The following is a 26,039-nucleotide window of genomic DNA, read 5'->3' as shown; positions in this document are numbered from 1 at the left end:
TGGACACAAGGGGTACTAGATGGGGAGGGTTGAGAAGACTTCCACAGCCGTGGATTAGGAGGGCCAAGAAGATCCTATTAATTTGACCAGGGGGTGCCTTTGAGACAGATAACTGACCAGAAATATGCAGAAGGCTGTTGTATGTACAAGTCAGGGACTTTAAAAATGGTCTTGGATGAAGGTAAAAATTCAGGACAATATTCACAATTGGAAGAACGAAAGTGCAGATGATCCCTTGATGATAGAATGCAGAAGGAAAAGAGCAAAGAACTTAGAGATCTAGGAAGCCTGTTCACCTTGTATGTGGCTAGAAGGGGTTGAGAAAGTTAATTATACTGATCAATAATACCAACTGATATTGGATTAATGACTGATCTCATAAGTAATGACTAGCAAAAATTTCTATAAGACCCCAGCAGGTCACCACACGGATAGCTGCCTGTTTCCTAGTTCTGATGACGCTTGGGGTGCTTGGCTGCCGCTGCACAGTGTGCAACTGGCAACTCCCAGCACCCCACTCCGCACACAGGAAATAAGGCAGTGAGAGGAGATGCGCGACCCAACGTTTGGGATAAATGTGACCACTAGGGGGCGATGTGCGTCTTTCTGTAAAAATCCGCTGTGCTTAAAGGGCAGCACAGATCTTCCTCTTGGAAGCTGCTAGATAATTCAGGGAACTCAGGTGAGATACTTTGGGTACTGGTTGTGGAACGCTGGGTAATGATTAGTTAAGTCTAGTTCACCTGCCTTCACCAATCAAGTTATAAGATGTGCATGTCTCCAAATGGCACCTCACATGAGCAATAAGATGTTTGCCTAAGTTATTTTCCAGGAGTCCACTGAGCTGAGAGTCAGCCCTGTCTAGTTTGTGCTGAATTGGTTAAGACTGTTAGAACAGCATCCCTCCTCCCAGGCTTGCAGAAGCACCTGCTTGGTGACCTTTTGACCTCTGAGGACCAAAGGTTCCCCTCAGATCTTGCTGATTGCTTCTGTTATGGAACTGGAGAGCTGAATTATATCTGTGCAGGATAAGGTCCGCACACTTTTTTCCAATCCCCTTTCCCCATAATCCCCATGTACCTCACACCTCAGACCAGGCTGCTTCTTTATTCATAACCCCATAAATAACCCCATGCTCCTCACCTTTGGGAGGCAGGCGGAGGTGGGGTGAGGTTTGAGATCTCTTCTCCCAACTTCTAGCTTGTCTGCCTTGAAAATAACCCTTTCTTTGCTGCAGACCTCGGAGTCTCAGCATGTTGGCTCCTTGTGCTTAGGGCAACATGAACCTGGCTCAGTAACAGTTGGGAGACTGATTTGCAGATATCCTGGGTTGCCTTGAAATGGCAGGGCCTAATCTTACACTTTGTAACCCACATAGCATGTCCCTCACAACCAGGACCTGCAGTGATACTGGTCTACATAATTTCTAGTCAACGTTGTGCTGAATTTCCAGCCAACTGTACAAGAAAAAAAAGGTGAGGAGTTCCCATTGTGGTACAGCAGAAATGAATCTGACTTGTATCCATGAGGCCGAAGGTTTGATCCCCAGCCTCGCTCAGTGGGTTAAGGATCCAGTGTTGCCATGAGCTGTGGTGTAGGTGGCAGATGTGGCTCATATCTCAAGTTGTTGTGGCTGTGGCGTGGGCTGGCAGCTACAACTCCAGTTCGACCCCTAGCCTGGGAACTTCCATGTGTGGAAGTGAAGCCCTAAAAAGCAGAAAAAAAAAAAAAAAAAAAAAAAAGAAAAAGAAAAATAGGTGAGAATGCAATAAGAAGGGGAAAAGGGGATTATAGACAGATGGCAAATTTAGAAGATGCAAAGGAATCCAGAGAAGCATTGCATTACTTATAACATTTCATAAGTTAACTAAAATTAACAAAGACAGTGTATTTCCATATATTAGCAGCAAACAGTTGAAAAATAGATATTTAAAGAGAGATCATTTATAGTTAGTAACATAAAATACAAACTGCAAAAACCTCAGCTCAATTAGAAGATAAACAATTCAGAAACTTATTAAATTTGAGGAAGCCATTTTCAAATCTGAAAAAAAGTGAAGATATATACCATGATTATGAGCGAGATAAACCACTTGTAAGAGGATTCCAGTTTCTGTCTATGTATTCGGTGTAGCAGTAATCAAAATCCAAAAAGATATTTTCATAAAAATTGGCAAAAGTAATCAGAAAAGTGGAAGAATATTCAAGATAATATTAAAGAAGTACAAAGTGAGATGAAGTTCCCTTCTAGCCATCAAATTATGAGTTAGGATCATGAAAAAGGCATAAAAATGGACAAATGGACACTCATAGATTTAAAACAGCACCATGCATATATAGGCACTTAATATATGGTATATGTATTTCTGCATTTCTGCAGGGGAATAATGCAAGAATACCACAAGTTCTTCTGGAATAAGTGGTTATCCACAGAAAGAAAGAAGAATTTAAACTCTTTCTTACAGGAGTTCCCCTTGTGGCTCAGCGGTTAATGAACTCAACTAGTATCCATGAGGATGCCGGTTCAATCCCTGGCCTTGCTTAGTGGGTTAAGGATCCAGCATTGCCCTGAGATGTGGTGTAGCCACAGACGAAGCTTGGATCCTGCCTGCTGTGGCTGTGGTGCAGGCCGGCAGCTGTAGCTCTGATTCGACCCTTAGCCTGGGATCCTCCATATGTTGCGGGTGCAGCCCTAAGAAAATAAAACAGAACCTCTTTTTACGGCTGAAGCAAGAATAAATTCTAAGAGGATTAAATGCTTAAATGCAACATTTAAATTATTAGCTCTTTGGTAAATAATGTAGGATAGATCTTTACGTACGTACGTGAATTATGGGAACGTTCCTTATGAAGAATTAAAAAATGCATACCCTTCTCCATAAGGAATGATAGACTCTACTAGAGTAGGAATAGCAACAACAACAACAACAAAATTACAAAAGAAAACATTTGAAACAAAAGCCACAAACTGAAGAGATTGCCAACACAGATAACTGAGAAAGTTGGGTATCTGGAATACATAAGGAACTGTTACGTACAAATAAGAACTTATGAAACGAAAAGAATTATAGCAAAGGGCAGTGTACAGAAAACACTTTAAATATAAAAATATCTCATCTCCTGAGGAATCATAAAAACGCAGACTAAAACTACAGTAAGATACCATTTTAATCTGGTAGACTGGCAAGATCAGCAGAATAGTAAGAGCTACATGAGTCCTAGATGTGGAATGTGTTTGAAAACATTCATCAACTGTTGATGGGATTATTTATTTGGCTCAATTAATTTGGAAAGTATTTAGTCTTATGGAAAATAAATATGATGACTCTGAGGCTCAGTTTTTATATTCTCATGTATAAAGAAATATTCCAGGTAAATTTGTAAAGAAATGAATAAGAATGCAGTCCTATTTGTAGTAGAGTTCAAAATCTAAGGGAAAAAAAAGTCTAGCGTGCATTTAGTCAGATGGATAAGTTCTGACAAACTAATAGACTGGAATCCCACTTATAAGTGAAATCAAAGTATCTAAAATTGTGGACAACAATAATAAATTAATATCATAGACATGATTTTGAATAAAAAAGAGCACGGCACAGAAAAAAAAGTGAACAAAATGAGCCCCTTAGATAAATTTCAAAGACATACAACATTAAATGATATATACTCTGCAGATTCTTACATTGGGTGCTAGAAACTGTGATGAAAAGCAGGTGGATAAAAATATAAACTTCAGGGTTATGGTGACCTGGTTGGGATGGAGAAAGAATGATAAAATACAGAAAATTAACACAGGGGCTTAAAAATTCTTACCGATAGCCTAATTCCTAAGCTGATGGGTTCGGGCAAGAATATTCATTGTGTGGTTTCCCATCATAAAGGTTGTATAAATTCAGTATTTAATTTTCTAATTTAAAGAGGCAGCTGTATGATTTTACAAGTGCAGTAGAAAATATGATTGACATACAGCAAGTTGTATGATTCACTGTCTCACAGGAAAGGGAGGAGGGGAAGAGATAATTCGACAAATTAAAATGAAAAATAAATTAATGACATATAAGTGATTTTATATTTTAAAATATAAAATTTTATATTTTAAAGAGCAGAGTCAGGAAAAAAAAAATAAAAGCTGTTTAAAATCCACGCTTATTGTTTCCCCAGATTTCCTGCCCTCCCAGCCTATGATATGTTTGAGTCTCATGTACAAGGGACTGTGGTGACTATGGGAAGTGACCACGTCACAAGAACATTGCTGATGCGGAATGAGGAGGCTTAGAGAAAAAAGCCGGCTGCCCTGCTTCTTCCTGAGCCAACATGTGCTTCAGCCTCCTCTGCTGTGTGGCCCTTTATTTCTGGGGAGCAGGTAGGTTCCTGCTGTGAACTTGTTGGAGTCCAGTCTCAGGACTTGCTCCTGTGGCTCCAAAGTCAGGCTCCCTCTTGAGTTTTTTTCTCTACTTTCCTGTCTCTTTCCTCACAGGCTCCATGGACACTCAGGTCACCCAGAGTCCTGGCTATCTGGTCAAAGGAAAAGAACAGAAAGCAAAGATGGAGTGTGTCCCCATAAAAGGACATAGTTATGTTTATTGGTATTGGAAGAAGTTGGAAGAAGCATTGGAGTTCTTGGTTTACTTACAGAATCAAAAAATCACAGATGAGACAGAAGTGTTCAAACAGCGATTTACAGCCGAGTGCCTCAAGAACTCCTGCAGCCTGGGAATCAATTCCACTGAGGCAGGGGACTCAGCAGTGTTTTTCTGTGCCAGCAGCAAAGCCACAGTGGTGAGCATTGGCTGTTCTTAGAACACAAACTCATGTGGCTCCAACTCAGGAAATAAGTGGTATATTAGGTGGGAGGAACTAACAGAAACCCACCTTGAAAGAGCCTCAACCAGAAGGAAACATTTATAAATGGGCCCTGTTGGGTGAGGATGTTTAAAACAGCTGATGGGTACAGACACCCAAGGAGGAACAAGGAAGCTGTAGAGGGGGCTCAGATTCCCCAGTGTGCAGGGCATCTGGCCAAGGAAAGTCATAGGATAGGCGCTTGATGGGTTTCTCATGATCTAAATTAAAGGATGTAATTCTGTGCTTTTCAGCTGACCAAGCTGTGCCTTCAGGAATGAGGATCACTGGCAGGTCACCTGTGTTCTGTGGGGACCAGGATTGCCTGGCCAGCACGTTCCGCTGATCCAGACCCCGGACTCCCTAGGGGCTCAGGACTGCTTCTCACAGCTCTTTCTGCCAGAACAGGGTCCTCAGCAACTCCCTTTGTCCTGAACACTACAATCGCAAGTTTTAGAAGCAATTTCGGGGTATAACATACTTAGCGTAAAACATACCCATTTTAAGCATATATTTCAATGTGGTCTATAAATTTTTAGATCCATGTGACCCTATGGCTGTCAAGATACAGAATATTTTCCCTCTCCCCAAAAAGCAGTATTTTATTGAGGTCTTTAGCTTCTCTCAGGATTGCTTTATATTTTTTTCAATCATGTCTTGCACGTATTTTGTTGATTTTTCCCTAAATTCATTTGATGAACATACTTGGATGAAAATGCCTCTTTCTGTTGTTTTCTACATGTCCTCTCTACCTTATTTTTTTATTCCCCTTCTAGGTAGGTAGCTATTTTAATTAATTTCTTGGTTTATTCTTTCATGATTTCATGTATATATGAAATACACACACACACACACACACACACACACACACACACACACACGAACACATAAGCATGCCAGATACAAAATTACTACATTAGAGGCAGGCTATTAAATCTTTTACAATATGAGGAAAGGTTTTTAACAACATAACCTTTTTCATTTCTTATTACTGTTGAGCTCCCTCTAAAACATGGCACCACTTAACAATGAATGCAGCAAGGATCATGAATCCATTAGAATTGTCTAAAACAAGAAAACATGTCAAAAAGAATAGTGCACGTTATGATCTAAAGTGTCTCAGAATTGGTACCCATGCTATTGAAAGGGAAGATTTTCAAGCATATTCTTTGTAAATTTTTTTTTTAAGGCAAGAAATAGATTTATTAAGATAGGATGCTTGTGAGAGATGTAAGCAGGCAGGCCCAGAAGCTCTGCCTGTAAATCTTTTCACTCTTCCATTTGGGGGCTGTTATCTCTGATTACCGCCCTCTCTGATTCAGCCTCTCTCTTTCATGTAACAAAGTCTCTCCTCCACACTATTCCCATAATGCCCCGCAGAGAGCATGCAAACATCATGGAATTGCAGATGACAAGGATAATGATGGTGAGGAAGGTAACTGACAGTAAAGATGCTGTGTGGAAAGATAGGTAGGGAAATTGAGTCATGTTCCCAGGCGCAGCATGCACTCATAGTAAGTTCTGTTCTTGTCATAACTTACGTCTGTAAATCAGTCTAAAAAGCGGTTTAATTTTTTAAAATCAGGACATCTTTAACAAATCTGAGATTGCACTGTAGGTAAAATATTTCTGAGGATACACGAATTTCCTAATGCTTCCTGTTCATGGATTCCAGTACAAAGAATATTCTCTTCTAAAGCAGAAATCTTTGACCTGGGACCCGGGGACCTCCAAGGGGTACATTGATAGAATTCAGGAATCCATGATTTTGAATGGGAAAAAAAGTATCTTGTTTTTACTCATCTCTAACTGATATAGCATTTAGTTCAGGACAGATGTAGTGAATAAACCATAGCAATGTTAGTAGAACCTGTGACAAAGTCAATAAAAGAAATCATAGGTAATGGAGTTCCCGTCATGGCGCAGTGGAAAGAAATCCGACTAGGAACCATGAGGTTGCAGGTTTGATCCCTGGCCTCACTCAGTGGGTTAAGGATCCGGCATTGCCATGGGCTATGGTGTAGGTAAAAAACGCGGCCTCCTAGTTTTCATCATAGCAAGTGCAGAGGAGCATACCATTGAGTATGACTCTGACCAGGAAATGGTGGATTTGGTCTTCTCAACGTGTAGGCACTTGTCATTTAGAAGGGATATAAAGAGCTCGGTAAGGCAGAAGAGAAGATGCAAATGTCTTGATCTCTCTTAGCCTTAGTTTCCCCGTATTCAGATCATCAGTGACAGTCAGGCACCTTGTGGCAATGACAAGTTCTGCATACTGAGCCAGGGGGAGCCCTAGGTCCCAGCCTCATCCATTGGCCTCTCTCAGAGTCTGCATCTAGAACTTTACAAAGACCCTGCCCTTGACATGGGTAGCTGGGCTCTCTGCTACATGATCCTTTGTCTCCTGGGAGCAGGTGAGCCCAACATGCAGTAAGTAAAATCCTCTTCTGGTTGTGCAGACCCTGACTCTGATACCATCTTCTTATAATAGTGTTCGGCTCCCTTCTAGGCATTATCCCAGCCTTTGTATCTTTACCCCACAAGATCCATGGATGCTGAAATCTACCAGATGAGATTCCTGCTCGCTGGTGCTGGTCAGGATGTGACCTTGGAATGTAAACAGAACCTGAACCACAACGCCATGTACTGGTACCGGCAGGACCCAGGGCAGGGTCTGAGGCTGATTTACTACTCTACGGTGGAAAAGGGTGTTCAGAGAGGAGATGTAGCTGAGGGCTACAGTGCCTCTCGAGAGGAGAAGGGGCTGTTTCTTCTCACTGTGAGGTTGGCCACACAAACCAAACAGCTTTGTACCTCTGTTCCAGTAGCACCACAGTGGAGTGTGGCTACCGCCCACCTGTGCATAAATCTTCTCCAGCCCTGCAGCCCCATGACAGCCTCTATATAAAAAATTTAAATCTGTCCCTCTGCTCAGGATCGGTCCCTACACTCTCTGAATTCTTAATTAAGAACTCATGAAGGGAGTTCCCATTGTGGCACAGGGGAAACAAATCCGACTAGTATCCATGAGGATGCAGGTTTGAGCCCTGGCCTCACTCAGTGGGTTAAGGATCCAGTGTTGCCATGAGCTGTGGTGTAGGTCAAAGACACGGCTCAGATCCTGTGTTGATGTGGCTGTGGCTGTGGCTGTGGCTGGTAGCTGCAGCTCCAATTGGACCCCTAGCCTGGGGAGCTTCTATATGTCGTGGGTGCTGCCCTAAAAAGCAAAACAAAAACAAAACAAAAACTCATGAAATAAGACCCAGAAGATAGACTTGGCTCCTTGGGCCTCTAGTCTTTTAATCACTACTTATACACTTATGTATATTTCTTCATGACATTTTCCCATGTCCCTCTACTTTTCCAAAAAAGATACAAAATTGAGTAGAACAAAGATTCTTTCTCCAAGGAGCTAATAGTCTAGTAAGAAAGTAGTTATAATGGATTTGAATATAGCACATTGTAATATTATATATTATAACATAATATAATGTAATTCTATAATCAGAAGTTCTTTGAGGGCTTAGGAGAAGAGATGCCAGTTCTCCCTAATGGATCAGAGGAAGCTAAGAGAATTTCAGTTTCACCAAATGAATCTGATCATGAGCAGGACATTCACATTAAAGTCATATTTTAGGAGTTCCCATCATGGCTTAGTGGAAATGAATCTGACTAGCATCCATGAAGATGCCTTGCTCAGTGGGTTAAGGATCCAGTGTTGCTGTGAGCTGTGGTGTAGGTCGCCGACCAGGCTCGGATCTGGTGTTGCTGTGGCTGTGCAGGCCAGCTGCTGCAGCTCCGATTCAACCCCTAGCCTGGGAACTTCCATATGCCACGAGAGCAGCCCAAGGAATGGCAAAAAGACAAAAGAAAAATTTTAAATGAATAAAATGTGAACTAGGTCTATTTTCTGAGCTAGGATTAAAGCCTTTCTTCCCATGCCATGAAATGTTTTTGCCCAGGAACATGGTCATTATGAGTCTGCGCAGTGATCACGTCACAAGGTTGCTGATGGGGATGTAAAAACCTCATCCTTTTGCTACTTCAGGGCCACTGTGGGCACGTGCCTGCTCTGCTGTATAGCCCTTTGTCTCCTGGGAGCAGGTGAGTCCTGAGCACGAAATATAAAATCCTGTTCTGGACTTGCCAAAGGTGTTTCCCTTGTCAAGGTCCCTCCTGGGTTTGTCTAGAGCTTCTGTTTCCTTCTCTTACAGGCTCTATCGATGCCAAAGTCACCCAGAGTCCAGGACACTTGGTCAGAAGTGAAGGATAGAAAGCAAGAATGAACTGTATTCCCCCAAAAGGGTATGTACTTTTTTTATTGGTTTCAACAGATCCAGAGAAAAGAGTTGACGTTTTTGATTTCTTTTCAGAATGAACAAGTTCTTGATCAAATCGAGTTGGTCAAGAAGTGATTCTCAGCTAAATACTCCCCAAACCCCGCACCTGAAGCCTGGAAATCCAGTCCTCTGAGCCAGGACACTCAGAGCTGTATGTTTGCACCAGCAGCCAATCCACGGTGCTGAAATGTTGGTTCCTCTTACTGGGCAAAGCCATCATGGCCCCAATTTAGGAAGCAGGTGATATATTAGGTTGGAAGTTAACAGAAGTTAACTGGAATTAGCTTAAGCATCAGTGCAATTTAATACAAGGCTAAAGGGTGCTTAGCAAAAGCCAAGGAGTGTTGGACAGACAGTGCTGAGATATACTAGATATTAGTCCCTCCTTAATTTTAGACATTGAAACCCCGCCTATCTGTATGGCATCACCCCAGACTTCAGAGAACCGTTGAGTGTGGGGGACGAGGTGGTCTCTTATTGAGCAGGGGTGTATTATCTCCGTTATAGAAACCCCTCTTGTTTTCTCCCATTCCCAGTCCCCTGGGCATCCAGACTGTGGTCACCCCCATGGGCACTCATGTCTGTGTAGCATAGCAAGGCTTCCAACCATTGCTGCCTCCAAAACGACCCATCACTTATCAACAACGCTTTTATCAAGGAATGCTGAGAAAATGCTTCCCTATGTTCACCTGTACATAGGGAAGCTTCCTGGAGTAAACCTGACTCAAACTAATTTTTCTCTTTCTTTTTACTAACTGGATTCTGCTGGGAAAGGCAGCAGAAAAATCAAACATTTTTACCTTTTTAATATTTGCCCTTATTTTATCTAATTTTTAGGGTCAAATTCCATCCAGTGCAGTCACCAGTTTCAGTGAGCTATTAGTACAGCAGCTCATCCATTTAAATTCCACCAGTGCTTGCAGAGCAATTCCTGTTCCCTGAGGCTTAAAAAGACTGAGAAACTTCTGGTTGTAGTACATGGAATTTCAGTGTCTGGGGAAAAGAGAGATGAGTGAAAGGAGCCATGAAAAATGTACTTCAAAGAATATGTGTACTTATGGCAAATTACAGATATTTAAATGCAAACCATGAGAATGTTACATGCTCTGTGGAGTGCAATGTAATTTTTCTTTGGATAAATTAAAACAAATTCCTGAGGAATGAATTTAGGGAAACACCTCTTTTTTTTTTTTAAGTCTTTTTGCCTTTTCTAGGGCCGCTTCCTGCGGCATATGGAGGTTCTCAGGCTAGGGATCTAATCGGAGCTGTAGCTGCCAGCTTATGCCGCAGCCACAGCAACGTGGGATCTGAGCCACGTCTGCGACCCACACCACAGCTCACAGCAACGCTGGATCCTTAACCTACTGAGTAAGTCCAGGAATCGAACCCGCAACCTCATGGTTCCTATTCGGATTCGTTAACCACTGAGCCATGACGGGAACTCCGGGAAACACATTTTTAAGTGATACCCGGAAACTACCAGTGTTTACCATGAAGGTGAAGATAACAATTTAAGAAAAAACAATCAGGAGTTCCCATTTCAGCTCAGTGGAAATGAATCTGACTAGTAACCATGAGGACACAGGTTGGCTCCCTGGCCTCACTCAGTGGGTTAAGGATCTGGCTTTGCCATGAGCTGTGGAATAGGTTGCAGACATGGCTCGGATCCCGAGTTACTCCCCTAGCCTGGGAACCTCCATATGCCATGGGTGCAGCCCTAAAAAGACAAAAATAAATAAATAAATAAATAAATAAATAAAATAAAAAATAAAAGAGAATCAAACCAGCAATTTAATAGGAAATGAGACATTATAAAAAATTTCATGTAAATCTGGAAATAACATTTGTGAAAAAAGTGTTTAAGAACACTCAAAAATGAAGTATGTCATCCAGTTTGATCAAAAGCCCAATCACAGGATTACCCTAATAAACTACTTATAATGGTGTCAGTTTGACAGTAGGGATCAAGAATCCTAAAAATGAAATAAGCATTATAATAATTCTATAATTGGAATTCCCTGTGGTACAGGAGGTTAAGGATTTGGCATTGTCACTGCAGCGGTTGGGGTAGCTGCTGTGGAGCCGATTCCATTCCTGGTCTGGGAACATCCACGTGCCACAGACACAGCCAAAATAATAATAATAATAATAATAATAATAATCTATAATTATAGTAAGGATAATTGGGGAATTTGGATTCAGGTCAAAATGGATAGTTGTTACTTGCCCTACATCCATAAGCCGCTATAAAACCTGACAATCATGCTAAGTGAAGTCAGTCAGACAATGAGACACCAACATCAAATGCTATCACTTACATGTGGGATCTGTAAAAAGGACACAAGGAACCTCTTTGCAGAACAGATAATGACTCACAGACTTTGAAAAACTTATGGTTTCCAAATGAGACAGGTTGGGGGGTGGGGGGATGCGCTGGGGGTTTGGGAAAGAAATGCTATAAAATTTGGTCGTGATGATTGTTGTACACCTATGAATGTAATAAAATTCATTAAGTAATTGGTAAAAAAAAAAAACCTGACAAAAGTTTTAAAGCAAGAGTTTTCAGGCATTGAACAACACGCTGTCCTCACTGAGAAAAGGAAACATACAAGTCTCTGCCTTGGTAGTTTCCGGACTGCAGCACAACGACGTGGAGGCACGCAGCGCACAGTGGTCTCGCTGAGATGGGGAAGCTGAGACAGAGTTCCAGGCTGTGGAGGTGGCTGATGACGAAGAGTCAGCTGCCCCAATATTTCATGGGGTTCCCTTTCGTCTTTGGTCGAATGGTAGAGGCAGATGCACAGCAAAGACCTTCTCTTCCCCCTTCCCTGCCCCAAACTAAGGCCTGGCAGAGAGCTGTTGCAGGGGAGCTGGGAAGGGAACAGAGATTCTGCTGATCACACAATCCTGAGAGTCACAAATTCTCACCAGCCACCGGGGAGAGACCTGGCAGACAGCCTGGGAAAACACTTCCCCCCCGCCCCCCGCCCTGGGAGGGGGTTACACCTCCAAAGAAGGGCTACCCAAATCCTAGAGTAAGAGCTACCCTAGAACTGCCCTAACAAAGCTCAACAAGCCTCCCTGATCTGCCAATAAATTAACTGCCTTTTAAAGAAAAATATCAGAGCACTAGTTAAGTGAAAGGAGAAAATCTAGACTCAACAATGTAGCATCCACAGTTTTAGCCAGGCAATAACAAAGTATCAGACATAGGAATAAATGAGTGAATATGATGCATATACAGGGAAAAAAATGCAACTCTAAATAACCAACCCTAAATAACACAAACGCTGGAAATTTCAGACAGGTATTTTTTAAGGACATATTATAAAAATATGTTCAAGGATTTTGAGGGAAATTGGTCATAATTTGATCAATTGATAAAGGTGATTAGCCCATAGTGATCACGACAAAAAAGGGAACCCCTCCCACAAATTACCATATCAATGATGAAAAAGATCTCTACGACAGACATAAAATGATAGAATGTCATAAATTAGTATATGCCAATAAAATTTTCAACTTAGATGAAGTGAAACTATTTGAAAAATACAACTACCAAACTGATTCAAGATGAAATTAGAAATGTGAAGAAGCTTATATGAAGGAAATTGAATTATTTATCAAAAACATTCTCTCAAAGGAAACTATAGCTCCAGTTTCCTTTCTTGGTGAAATCTATCAAATATTTAAGGTACAAAAAAAAGAAACAATGCTAATTTTACCTAATGTTTGAGAAGATAAAAGAGGAGGAGCAATTCATAACTCATTATAAAAAGCCAGCAAAACCCGAATGCCAAAATCTGACAATTACAGAACAATATCCTTTATGACCGCAGGTGAAAAAAATTCTTCCCAACACATTAACAAATCCAAGCCAAATGCATATGTCTATATGCATGTATGCACGTGTGTATGTATAGACATAGTGATAATACATTATGGTCGAGTGGGTTTATTGCAAGAGAAACAATGGGTTAGCAATCAAAAATCAACATGATGCCACCGTATTAGCAAAATAATGAATAATCATTTGACCATCTCAATAGATGATGAGAACACAGGTGACAAAACTGAGTACTCTTGCAAAAGGAACACTCTCAGTAAACCGGTAAAAGAAGAGAGCTTTCTTAATCGGATTGAGGCCATCAATGAAAAATTTACAACTCACAGCCTATTTAATGGTGAACATTGAACACTTTCCTCCTATAAAAGGGAACAAGACACGGTGTTTCTCCCACTACTTTTCTTCATCATTATACTGGAGATCTTAACAAGTATCAGAGGGCCAAACAAAAATGAAATAAAAGTCCTAATATTGCAGTGGAAGAGGTGAATTTTTCACTATTTTCAGATTACATGATTGTTTATATAGGAAGCCATGAATTGCAATTAGAAATACTTCGTGAATTTAGAACAATCATGAGATACACAGTCAATATTTAAAAAGCATCTATGCTAGTTGCAAACAATTGAAAAATAAACTTCAGGAAACAATTCCATATATAATAGCATGAATAACAGAAATAAATTTAGCAAACAATATTCAATGAAAAACTATAAAACATCACGGAGGGAAACTAGGAGTTCCCATTGTGACTCAGTTGTGTTACGAACCCTACTAGTATCCGTGAGGATGCGAGTTGGATCTCTGGCCTTGCTCAGCAGGTTAAGGATCTGGCATTGTCATGAGCTGTGGTGTAGGCCAGCAGCTGTAGCTCTGATTCAGCCCCTAGTCTGGAACTTCCATATGCTGTGGGTGAGGCCCTAAAAAGCAAAAAACAAACCAACAAACAAAACCAAAGGGAAGCTAAAGAAAATATTAAAAATGGAAAGATATGTTTGTGGATTGAAAATTCCACTGCATGAAGGGAGCAATTTTCTCAACAATATTGAAACAAATGGATGAGCACATGGAAAGAAATGAACTTTACTCTTACCTCAAACCGTAAACAAAGATCAGTATGAGACAGACAATAGGCCTAAGTGTAAAAGCGAAAACTACAAATCTAGAAGAAAACGGAAAAACGCCTATGTAAGTTGAACGTAAGCAAACATTTCTTATGACACAGAAAGCACTAACCAGTAGTAAGAAACCATTTCTCGTTGGCATCTTTTGTGCCAAAGGATGTTTGTTATAAGGACCAATAATTCACAAATGAGAAGAGATTTTCAGCGCCCCTAGGATCACATCCCTGAACATATAACAAAAGCTTTTGGCAAAAGCATGTGGGTGATACCGAGAGGTCTGTGTTCTGCCTGTGGTGGAAGGTAAGTCAGAGGGAATATGGGTTATAAATAAGATTCAAGAGCCACCCAAAGTAGGGAGGATATTGGTCCATGACACCCAGGACTCTCTTGGTTGCCCATAAATTAGAGGTGTTTGTTTTTTTTTTCTGTCTGTTTATTTGCTTTTTTAGGGCCGCACCCATGGCATATGGAGGTTCCCAGGCTAGAGGTCGGATTGGAGCTGTAGCTGCTGGCCTCACCACAGCCACAGCAATGCCAGACCCAAGCCGCTTCTGCAACCTGCACCACAGCTCACAGCAATGCCAGATCCTTGACCCACTAAGCCAGGCCAGGGATTGAACTTGTGTCCTCATGGATATCAGTTGGATTTTTTTCCCCTGAGCCATGACGGGAACTCCCTACACTGTCTCTTTCAATTCATACCCATCCAATATATGTCTCTTCCATACATTCCTCTGACAACAGTCTCTCACTCCTCCTCAGGCGTAGATTCTGCTCCCAGAGTGATTTCTGCTTCTCCTCTCCTTCCCACGCACCTCCAAACTCCTCCTGCAGGATTCCACTGGACCTGAGTTCTCTGCTCTCTCCATTGATGTGACCCCCAACAATAATAGGCTCTTCCACTCAAATTACCACCTGCAGCAGGGGGCAGCAAAGACTGCATTCACTTTAAGAACTGCAAGTTAGAGCAAAGGCATGGCATTTTCCCCATTAAGGACAAACCCCAAATTACAATCTTTGTAATTAACACGTTTGTGTTTATTGAACCCAAGGATAAACAACACCTGGAACAAATCCACCATTCTTTTGGTGTTATCGATGGAGAACTCTATCAGAAGGAGTGAGAAGAGTGAGAACCGTGGAAAGTGTCATCTGGAATGGTGCACTGGCCGGAAAATGTGCTCGGGCGTTCCTAAATAAATCAGGAACTATGCAAAATAACCGAGGAGAGAGAGAAGCAAATGAGGAATCAACAAGAGAAGCCATGAGTTGGGAACTCTTGAAGCCAGGTAATGTGGGGATATGGAGGCTCATTGTACTCTTACATTTACTTTGCAGATATTAGAAATTTTCCTAATCAAAAGAAAAATATTAAACGTAAGACTTACCCAGTGTGAGATGCAGCAGGATTTTCTGGCGTGGGATGCCATGGACTTTCCACAGACAGGGCGGAGGCAGGACGAGCATAAGCAGCCCGTTTGTTTTTTATGTTATACAGGGCATCACACTACTGTTTAAGTATGCTGTATTGGAAATCTGTTACATTACAATGCTGAACACTGTCCTAAAATCAGGAACAATTTATGTTACACTAAAATTACCTCTTTAAGGAGCCACTTTTAGTTAATTCAAGATATAAGTGAAGGTCTTAAGTTTTATTTGAAATCCACACTCACATTAAGCGAATATCTTCCTGCAATAAGCCAGTATTTTCAGGAAAGATCTGCATCTTGAAAACATTGACCAAAAAAAGCAGCAGCCATGGAAGAACTGTGGCAAATTGGAGCCCAGTTATAGTGTTGCCCTTCTTCTTAAAAAAAATCTCACATTTTCCAGTGAATCTATTCAAACTGCATGGGTTGTCTAGACCTGAGTTAGAAAAAATAAATAAAAGAAGAAAAAAATAGGAATGTCAGTGTCACAACCTCCCAATGAGACTAGATTCCCTTTATTTGAGATGATTCTGAATTTTCTCTGTGGCTTATTCAATTCAGAGGGTGACGCTTCCTTGAATTACTGAAAGCGATAAGGACTGAGAAGAGGTTAGAGAGATTGTTCTCTGAGGGATGGAGGGCAGAGAAGAACGAGGAAGAGAAGAGGAGTGATGGAAGGTTTCAGCATCTGAGGATAGTACGTGCACTAAGCCAAGACACCACCCACCTAGGGAGTAGGGGAGCAAAGAAGGTTAGACCCTTGTGGGGTGGGGGTGGGGAGGGAAGGGATGCGGCTGCAACTTTCTTTGAGACCCACCCAGTTGGGGGGGGGGCAATGACATCACTGCCGGAATCCTTACAATTTCCTATTCTCATGCCCTGTTCCCCCATCCCTCAGAGCTGGGACCGTCTTCATCCTGCCTCTCCCCACCATGGGCTCCACGTGCCTCTGCTTTGTGGCCTTTTGCATCCTGGGAACAGGTGAGATGGGGAACACGGGGAATCCCTACCGTAAATGTTCCAGGTCGTGGCTGAAGCGTCTCCCCTTGAGACTGTTGCAAGAGGACCCTTCCTGGTCTCTGTCTCCAGTTTCTGTCTCATGTCCTCACAGGCTCCCTGGATGCTGCTGTAACCCAGATCCCAAGGAACAAGATCACAAACACAGGGAAGATAACTGTACTGGAATGTTCTCAGACTAATGATCATGAGTATATGTACTGGTATCGACAAGATCCAGGAGAGGGGCTCCGGTCCATCTACTACTCCTATGATATCAAGTCTTTTAACCAAGGAGAGGTCGCCTCTGGGTACAATGTTTCTCGCGAGGAGAAGGAAAGATTCTTCCTATATCTGGAGTTGGCCTCCCCCAACCATTCAGCCCTTTACTTCTGTGCCAGCAGTTATTCACACAGCACTTCCTGGCCACCTGTTCTCTAAACAGAAAGGCCAGCACGTTTGCTCAGAAGGGCACGGAGGCTTCTTAGATGTCACATGTAGAGGTCTGAGTGGTTCTCAGTCTGAGCTTAGGGCCACCCTGGGCCAGAGTCCCCAGACCATGGGATGCCTCTGAAACCACAGGCTAGATGGAACCTACCTCCCTGGCCTACAGACCCTCTTGATCTGTTCTGGGGAGGCAAACCGAACACCATCCTCCTAGGAGAATGGACCTAAGCATCCACTACCAAATATTTCTTGTTAGCTCATCAACAGTGTGGTTTTTAAGGGTCCTTTGGCCTCTGTCTCCACACACCTTATAATACCCCATCTGCATCCTTTCTGTTCCTGCTGATGAGACCTCTATCCTGCCAGCCCTTTCTCAGTCCTGGTCCCTCCAAGCTTCTGCCACTCTTTCGCTCTGTATTTGGTGGCCTTTATGCCAAGAACAATTGGACTAGCTTGTTTTTAAAGCTTCATTCTAAGTACATTTAATTACCATTCAATCTGACTCCAAAAGTGAAGTTCAAGTACTAGAAACTGTGATCTATAATAGTTATCTTCTGAGAGTTCCTGATGCAGCTTCTTGGGTTAAGAACCCAACTAGTATCCACGAGGATGTGAGTTCTCACCCTGGTCTCGCTCAGTGGCTTAAGGATCCATCATTCCTGCAAGCTGTGGCATAGGTCGCAGCTGCTGCTCAGATCCTGTGTTGCTATGGCTGTGGTGTAGACCGGCAGCTGCAGCTCCAATTCAACCCCTAGCCTGGGAACTTCCATATGCCATGGGCAGGGCCCTAAAAAGACAAAAAAAGGTTATATTTCATTTACTGCCCCATACTTGAATTTGTGCTAGATCTTAACCTGCAGGAGCACACAGGCTTGTTTCATTTTCTGGATGTACTGAATTTCAGAAAATGTGCCTGCTGCCTGACACAGCGCCAAAGCTAGGAGCTTGGAAATTCTTCTTTCTCTCAAAGCATTGGGGAAAAACTCTGACTGCCCTGCAGGAAGAACCCTTCTAGGAACCTGTAAACTATAGGCACAAAAATACTTAACCAAGGGCTGCCAGGCCTGATGTAAAAACTGCCTGAGGGTCAGGCTGAAGCTGTCTTCCTTGTGTGCTTTGACTTCTTACCTCCTAAGCCTCAATTATTTCAACAGAAGAAGCCATGGGACCTGGTGATTGTTCAGACTCAAAAAATCCAATTTCTTTCATGTTCTACCTGTCCTAATAGGGACAAAAGTCACACTTTTCTCCCCAATCTCCTTTACGAGGAACTCTTTCATCTACTTTCCCTTTAAAAAACCCATTTTCTATGGAATTCTGTTCCCAGCTTTCTGCTCACACTTCATCTGCAGCCTCATCTGTAATAATAATTCTTCTCTGGAGAGCTGTAACTGTTCCATTTAATTATCTACTGGACATTTTTAGATTTCCCTAGACATTTCTTCTGCCTTCTTTTTATTATTAATCAATTAATTTTATTACATTTATAGTTGTACAACAATCATCACAACAAAATGTTATATCATTTCCATCCCAAACCCTCAGTGAATCCCCCTACCTCCCAACCTGTGTCATTTGGAAACCATACGTTTTTCAAAGTCTGTGAATCAGTATCTATTCTGCAAAGAAGTTCATTGTGTCCTTTTTTTAGATTCCACATATAAGTTATAGCATTTGATGTTGGTGTCTCACTGTCTGACTGACTTCACTTAGCATGATAATTTCTAGGTCCATCCATGTTGCTGTAAATGCCATTATTTCTTTCCTTTTAATGGCTGAGTAATATTCCATTGTGTATGTGTACCACATCTTCTTTATCCACGCCTCTGTTGATGGACATTTAGGTTGTTTCCATGTCTTGGCTATTGTATATAGCACTGCAATGAACATAGGAGTACATGTACCTTTTTTTTTTTTTTTTTTTTTTTTTGCTCAGTATAAATATTCTCCCTTAGCCTACCCATTCATGATCGTAACAACTTCTTTCATAAGTTCCTAACTGGCAAATTCAACCTTCTACTGGACACTTACAGCTGGATGTTCCATAATTCAAAATCAAGTGATTTATTGCTGAATTTATTGCCTGTCTACCTCTACATGCATCCATTCTGGCTCATATACCGTATTTCCATCTCAGTGATGGCTCTAAGGTCCCCTTTTCCATTAGGGGGAATCCATTTATAAATCTATTACTTCTATGTTGCACATTGTCATAGGTTTGGTTTTCTGGAAAATGCACTCTGCAAGGGACATTAGTGTGCAGGAAGGTTATTCAACATGGACAGAAGGGAAAAGAAGGAGGTCGGATGGGGCAGAGGAGAAGTGGGACTGTCCTGCAGCCTCAACAAGGGCCTAAGCTGAGTCCACAGGGAGATGTGAAGCTGGGGTGGCCTTTACAGTCATATGATGTTGAGGTGAGGGGCCAGGTCTTAGGCCCATGTTCACTGCCACCATGTCATTGGACTGGTGGCTCTGAGAAGGGGCATGCCCTTCTCAGAGGAAAGAAGGAAAGGAAAATTGACTCAAACACGTCTCAAGTAAATTTTCAGGATTTTCTTCCAAGTAACATGTTTTCTGACATACAAGTCCTTTTAAATATAATTATATAAGAAGATAAAGAAGACAAAGAAGACTGGAAGATAAGAATTCCCCTTGGGGCTCAGCAGTTAATAAATTCGAATAGTACCCATGAGGACGTGGGTTCGATCCCTGGCCTCGCTCAGTGGATTAAGTATCTGGTGTTGCCGTGAGCTGTGGTGTAGGTCGTAGATGCAACTTGGATCTGGCATTGCTGTGGCTGTTGTGTAGGCCAGCAGCCACAGCCCTGATTCGACCCCTAGCCTGGGAACCTCCATATGCCAGGAGTGTGGCCCTAAAAAGACAAAAAAAAGCCAGACTGGAAGATGAGAGAGGCTGTTTTTACTGGACCAACAAGGTATAGAGGTGTCTGTGATACATATCTCTGATGATTCCCATATCCTCAGTTGCTGACATTAGGGAGTTCTCAGCAGCTTCTCCAGAGATTGCCCTAGCTATACTAGCAAGGTGGGCAAGGCATGAGTTATCTCTGCACTGGGAAACAAAGGGCAGGGGCTTTATTCCAGCCTTCAGTTATGCCTCCATCTGAGTAGGACCTGAGCATCTCATAGCTACGCCCAATTCCTCCCTCTTTCTTGAATCACCTCTATGATGACACAGAGTTTCCACCCCATCACGGCTGAGAACTTTTATCCACTCGTCACTCATCCTAAAATCTTCTCAGACTTAGAACAATTAGAAGTCTTTCTACTTCCTAAGTTTTAGAAATTTGTCCGAAAGACTCTTCCCAAATCTCTAAATATCTCTTCAACCATTCCACCTTTTTTTCAGCAGAGGGCAGTAAAATCACATTTCTTTTCTCTTCCTGGACACCTCCTCTTAATGTAAGACCAGCTTTCACAGTCAAAGCAAAGGCCCAAAGGATGGATGGGGAGTTTGGGGTTGATAGACGTGAACTATGACATTTAGAACGGCTAAGCAATGAGGTCCTACTGTACCACACAGGGAACTATAGCTAATCTCTTGGGATAGAACATGATGGAAGATAGAATGACAAAAGAAATGTGTACATATACATGGGTCACAAAACTAAATCGACTGTGTTTCGATAAAAATTTGTTTTCAAATGGGTGAAATCTGAACACCAAGTAGTGAGAAAATAGATGGAGAAGAGTGTGTGATTATTACCCAATAATAATTTTCTGAGAATTCCATGAATGCTAATTACTGCTTTAAGCCCTTTACACGGGCTGCCTAAGGGGCTGCCTCATTTAGCATCACAACCTGCTCTCCTGCATCTGTCTGGTTGAACCACTCTGTTCACTGAATGTTCTCGCTCAGCTCTGCAGACTTCTTTCCAGTTCATCCTTCAGAACGCTCCTCAAATACCACGTCTTCCCCAGGCTTCCTGAGGAAGTCAAATCCTCCTATTATGAGCTTTCGAATCTTTGCCATTCTCATCCTCATAGCTTGTAAAACAGCTGTAATTTAACATTTTGTTTAAAAAAAAAGAGGGGGAGACCTAAGTTAAGGTTTAAGATGAGCAAATTAACTAGGCTGTTTTGGATGAGAGAAGGGAACAGAAGTAGTAGATGAATAAAAGGACATAAATGACACCGCTGTATCAACAGGATGGCTGAGGACCCAGGAAGTTTGCAGGCACCGTGTCATCACAGCCTTAGGGCATATCATTAAGAGCCCATCCCACTTTCCCAGGACTGGGAGACGCCCTTCTCGCCTTGCCTGTGCCATGGCCGTCAGACTCCTCTGCTATGTGGCCCTTTACCTTCTGGGTGCAGGTAAGTCATAGACACAGAATTCTCTAAAACCAGGGAGGACCATTTTCTTCTGGGATAGGTCTGCTTCCGGCTTCCACATTAGGGCTCATCCTGGACTCTGTTGCCAAGACGCTAGTTTGCCTTTTTCTCACAGGTTTCATGGATGCCGGTGTTCACCAGACCCCAAGACACTGCGTAATCGGGACGGGAAAAAATATAACTCTGGAATGTTCTCAAACCATGGGCCATGATAATATGTACTGGTATCAGCAAGACCTGGGAATGGAGCTGCAGCTGATCCATTATTCATACGGGGTTAATTCCACGGAGAAAGTAGAGCACCCGTCTGAGTCCACTGTCTCCAGACTAAGGAAGGATCATTTCTCCCTAACGCTCATGGCCACCAGCCCTTCGCAGACATCTAGATACTTCTGTGCCAGCAGTAAATACACAGCATGACACAGGCACCTACAGACCACACAAAAAATGGTAGTCACCTAAGAGAAAAGTCCCACCTTCATAAACCTTGCCTCAAACTCCAGAAGCCCCTGCAGATTTCCCCGGACTCCTCAGCTGCGAGGGGCCAGAGTGGTCTGAGCCACGATCTGGGCAGACAGCTACCTGGGTCAGTCTCTGCCCAGCCGGGGAATGGCCCAGCCACAGTCCGTTCTGACCCTTCCCCTGCGTCTCACCGCACTGCCCGTGAGGCCTGCCCAGGTTTGTCTTTTAAGATCAGTGGGAGGACGTCGGTTGACAGTTGCCTCACGGTGACCTGCTGGGAAGCCTCTGCCAGCCAGGAAACAGGAAACGGTTCCCTTGGCTTTGTTCTCAGACCGCCCATGTCTGGTGAATGGTTCCCTCCTCGTGTAACACGTGTTACTTCTCACACAGCATCTCAAAGTCCTTTTCCTTTCCCAAGCCCCCTCCCCGTCTCTCACAACTTCAGGCCTCATTCCGTGACCTTGAACTAGAAATAATGGAGGGACCAGAACTGGTCATCTTCACTACTCTATCTCAAATTAATGATATTCTAACTAAATCTCCACAAGATGTAAGTAATAGAAACTGTGATTGCAACGAAACCTCTCCAACGACTTGCCTGGACTCAGCCATGGCTCTTTTCCAAGACGGCTCTGACCATTTGGAAGCCGATCCACAGATCAATGCTCCTTCTTACTCAGATACACCTAATCTTGGGGATGTTGGTTTCCATCCACCCAATACCAGATCTGGGATCGTGAATAGATCTACCTTCAAACAGGAAATGGACAAAAGCATAGTTGTCAGCTATGGGGCTCGGTCTCCTGAAAAGCGGTGGGTGTGGGTCTCAGATGGGACACCTCTGTCACGAAACTTACAAAGAGTGAAGTTGTCAGAGTCTTTGTCTTGGCCTATTCTCCTTGCTAGAGTGGCTTAGTATTTTAGAAAATGATCTTCAGGGGTTTCCATCGTGGCTCAGCGAATCACGAACCCAACTAGGATCCATGAGGATGTAGGTTGGATCCTTGGCCTTGCTCAGTGGGTTAAGGATCTGGCATTGCTGTGAGCTGTGGTGTAGGTCTCAGAGGCAGCTCGTATCCTGTGTTGCTCTGGCTATGGTATAGACTGGAAGCTGCAGCTCTGATTTGACCCTTAGCTTGGAACTTCCATGTGCCACAGATGTAGCCCTAAAAAAAAAAAAAGGAAAAAACCTAAATAAAACAAAAGAAAATGAACAGCAGAACATGACACATGTAAGACTGTAAAAACCATTGCCTGTGCATTTTTCTTTTAGTTTTGTATTCCACAATACTCTTCACTCCTTTTTTTTTTTTTGGTCTTTTTTTAGGGCTACACCCATGGCTTATGGAAGTTCTCAGGCTAGGGTTCAAGTCAGAGCTTCAGCTGCTGGCCTACACCACAGCCACAGCAACGCAGGATCCTTAACCCACTGGACAAGGCCAAGGATTGAATCTGAGTCCACATGGATGTTCGTCAGATGCGTTCCTGCTGAGCCACGGCAGGAACTCCCTATCCACTCTTCTGTCATCTTCTGTGTGGGCTCTCTATCTTCCCCCTTTCCTTATTTTATCCTGATTTCTGGAATTTATATTCTTTTCTTCTCCATCTACATCTTAGATAATATCATCCGATTCATTGTTTGAATTGGTTCTCTGAACTGTCTACTAGATATTTCCACCTTAATGCATAGGTTCCTCCACTCAACTCATTCCCAACAGAGTTCACCGTCTTCGGCTGTAGGTATCACCATCCGGGGAAGTCAGGGACCTGTCGCCTGTGGTCAGGTGTCCTTACTAGTTGCCTGGAGGATTAAGAATCCTCGTTACCCTCCGTACCTGTCTCTTGTCCTCTTCCAGCTTTTCTTCTTCTTTGCCCCTAGAGTGATACGCATAATACACAGATCTGGGCATTCTACCCACCCTCTCACATGTTCCCTGTGCTCCCCCTTCATATTCAAGATAAAATTTAGATTCTTAACCTGACATAAAGGGAATTCAGGACGTAGACTCTGGAAATCTAACTCATCCTCAGTCCCCTCGCCCCTGATATATATATATATTTATATCTGAAATGTATTTTTTATCACATCTGTAGTTGTATAATGATCATCACAATCCACTTATACAGGATTTCCATCCCACAGCCCAAGCACATCCCCCCCACCCCCCAAACTGTCTCCTCCGAGACCGTAAGTTTTTCAAAGTCTGTGAGTCAGCATCTGTTCTGCAAAGAAGTTCAGTCTGTCCTTTTTTCAGATTCCACATGCCAGTGAAAGCATTTGATGTTGGTGTCTCATTGTATGGCTAACTTCACTTAGCATGATAATTTCTAGGTCCACCCGTGTTGCTAAAAATGCTGGTATTTCATTCCTTTTAATGGCGGAGTGGTAGTCCATTGCGTGTATGTATCACATCTTCTTGATCCACTCCTCAGTCGATGGACATTTAGGTTGTTTCCATGTCTTGGCTATTGAAAACAGTGCTGCAGTGAACATCGGAGTACATGTGTCTTTGCGAGTCATGGTTTTCTCTGGATAGATGCCCAGGAGTGGGATTGCTGGGTCAAGTGGTAGTTCTATTTTTAGCTTTCTGAGGAATCTCCACACTGTTTTCCAGAGTGGTTGCACCAATTTAAAATCCCACCAACAGTGTCATAGGGTTCCTTTTTCTCCACACCCTCTCCAGCACTTACTGTTTGTAGACTTTTGGATGATGGCCATTGTGGCTGGTGTAAGGTGGTACCTCATCGTGGTTTTGATTTGCATTTCTCTAGTAATGAGTGATGTTGGACATTTTTCATGTGTTTTTTGGCCACCAGATGGTTTCTAACAGGAATTTTACCAAACCTTTTAAAGATCAGAGACTCAAAAATACTTAAAATATACCAAAGTATAGAAAGATAAGGGAAACTTCCAATTTATGACATAGAGTTAGCATTAATATCACAACTTGACAAAACTACATTTAAAAAAATCCACAAACGAATCTCACTTATTAATACTAATTTTAAAAAAAATTTAAATAATAGAGAATCAAGTAACCCATCATAGTAATCTAGTGATCGCCAGGGTTAGCCTGGTCACTGGGGAGGGTGGGTAGTTAGAACTCTGTCTCGAGAAGGCACTGAGGGGGATAACACATCCTAATCCTGCCTGAAAATTTCTCTCCCTCTTCAGCCATTTGCATCCTCCCTAATTTTACTTTTGGCTCTTCTGAACTTTCTCTAAACTCCAAAAATGTCACATTCTCTTGGACTTTTCATTTGCTGGTCCCTCTGCCTACAGGAGGATTATTTCTTTTCCTACAAATCTTTTATAAAACCGTATCACTTCTGGGAAACTCTCCTTTTCTACCCAGAAAGTTAAGGGTTTTTTTTGTTTGTTTGTTTTTGGTTTTTTTTTATCTTTATGCTCCTATACCAACTTAAAGATGCCTCAGTGCGGACTGCTTACAAAAAGAAGCAGGTGTTAGGGGACGTTTCAAAGGAAAACCCCAGTCAGGCAATAGAACTCTAACTAGAAGGTAATCATTAGTAAGAGAAAGCCATTAAGCAAGGAAGAAAGTATTTGCAAAAAGCTGGTTAGAGTGAGTGAGGGGTCAAGCCTGGGTATGACATCGTGGCAACCGTTTTCACTAGTTTTTAGCTCCAACAATGTTTCCTGATCATTAACTCTTGAGTCGGCCTTTTGAGACTGAGGGGAGGCCTGGGAGGCTAAAGGAAAAAGCCTTTGACTTCCAAACACAGTGACACAGGGGCTCGCCCAGGGTTTGGGGGCTACTGCTGATCCGTGGCTCACTTGCTGCGGGCAGCCCTGGAGACAACTTCCCACTTCTGGGCCAGCAGCTTGTCTACACTAATTCACTGCCGCATCCTCAGGGGACCTAGAATTTCAAAAAGCAAACAAAAAAAAAAAAACTTCGAGAAACAAAAAAATCAACCATCTTCCTAGAAATAATGTTAGAGAGCAGAAAGCCCATCAGCGACATTTGAGCTTCAGGTCATCTGTGATGACTAACACCCCACCGTTTTCCCTAAAATGCTTTTTTTTTTCCCTTTTTCCCAAAGCAACCATTTTTTTTCAGAGCAGTTCCTAGATCCCTCAAGAGGGAAATGGCTGCTTGAGTCCTCACATCAGCATCTGTCCACCACCAGGTCCATCTGGCGGAATTTCTGAGAAGATGAGTTACTACCACATC

At 42.6% G+C, this 26,039-nt stretch overlaps 3 gene segments (V, D, J or C); all 3 read left to right on the top strand.

Moving 5' to 3' along the window:
• LOC146394893 (T cell receptor beta variable 16-like) overlaps positions 1–9,144 on the top strand; it is a 57,304-nt gene extending 48,160 nt beyond the window's left edge. Inside the window, 4 exon segments of the V gene segment in view lie at positions 4,159–4,360; positions 4,475–4,776; positions 7,384–7,511; positions 9,054–9,144. Of these exon segments, the coding sequence occupies positions 4,312–4,360; positions 4,475–4,776; positions 7,384–7,398 (366 nt within the window).
• LOC110257561 (T cell receptor beta constant 2-like) overlaps positions 1–26,039 on the top strand; it is a 192,884-nt gene that overhangs the window by 93,806 nt on the left and 73,039 nt on the right.
• The window catches only part of LOC102167789 (T cell receptor beta constant 1-like), a 116,160-nt gene that overhangs the window by 36,266 nt on the left and 53,855 nt on the right, over positions 1–26,039 (top strand).

This window comes from Sus scrofa, chromosome 18, assembly GCF_054392235.1.
Source record: "Sus scrofa isolate SSC_HxYL_T2T_F1_AM1 chromosome 18, Sscrofa_HxYL_maternal_Yorkshire_Landrace_v2.0, whole genome shotgun sequence".
In the NCBI taxonomy this organism is placed as follows: Eukaryota; Metazoa; Chordata; class Mammalia; order Artiodactyla; family Suidae; genus Sus; species Sus scrofa.
Note: the sequence above shows the minus strand (reverse complement) of the source record. Positions and strands in the feature narration are given on the sequence as shown.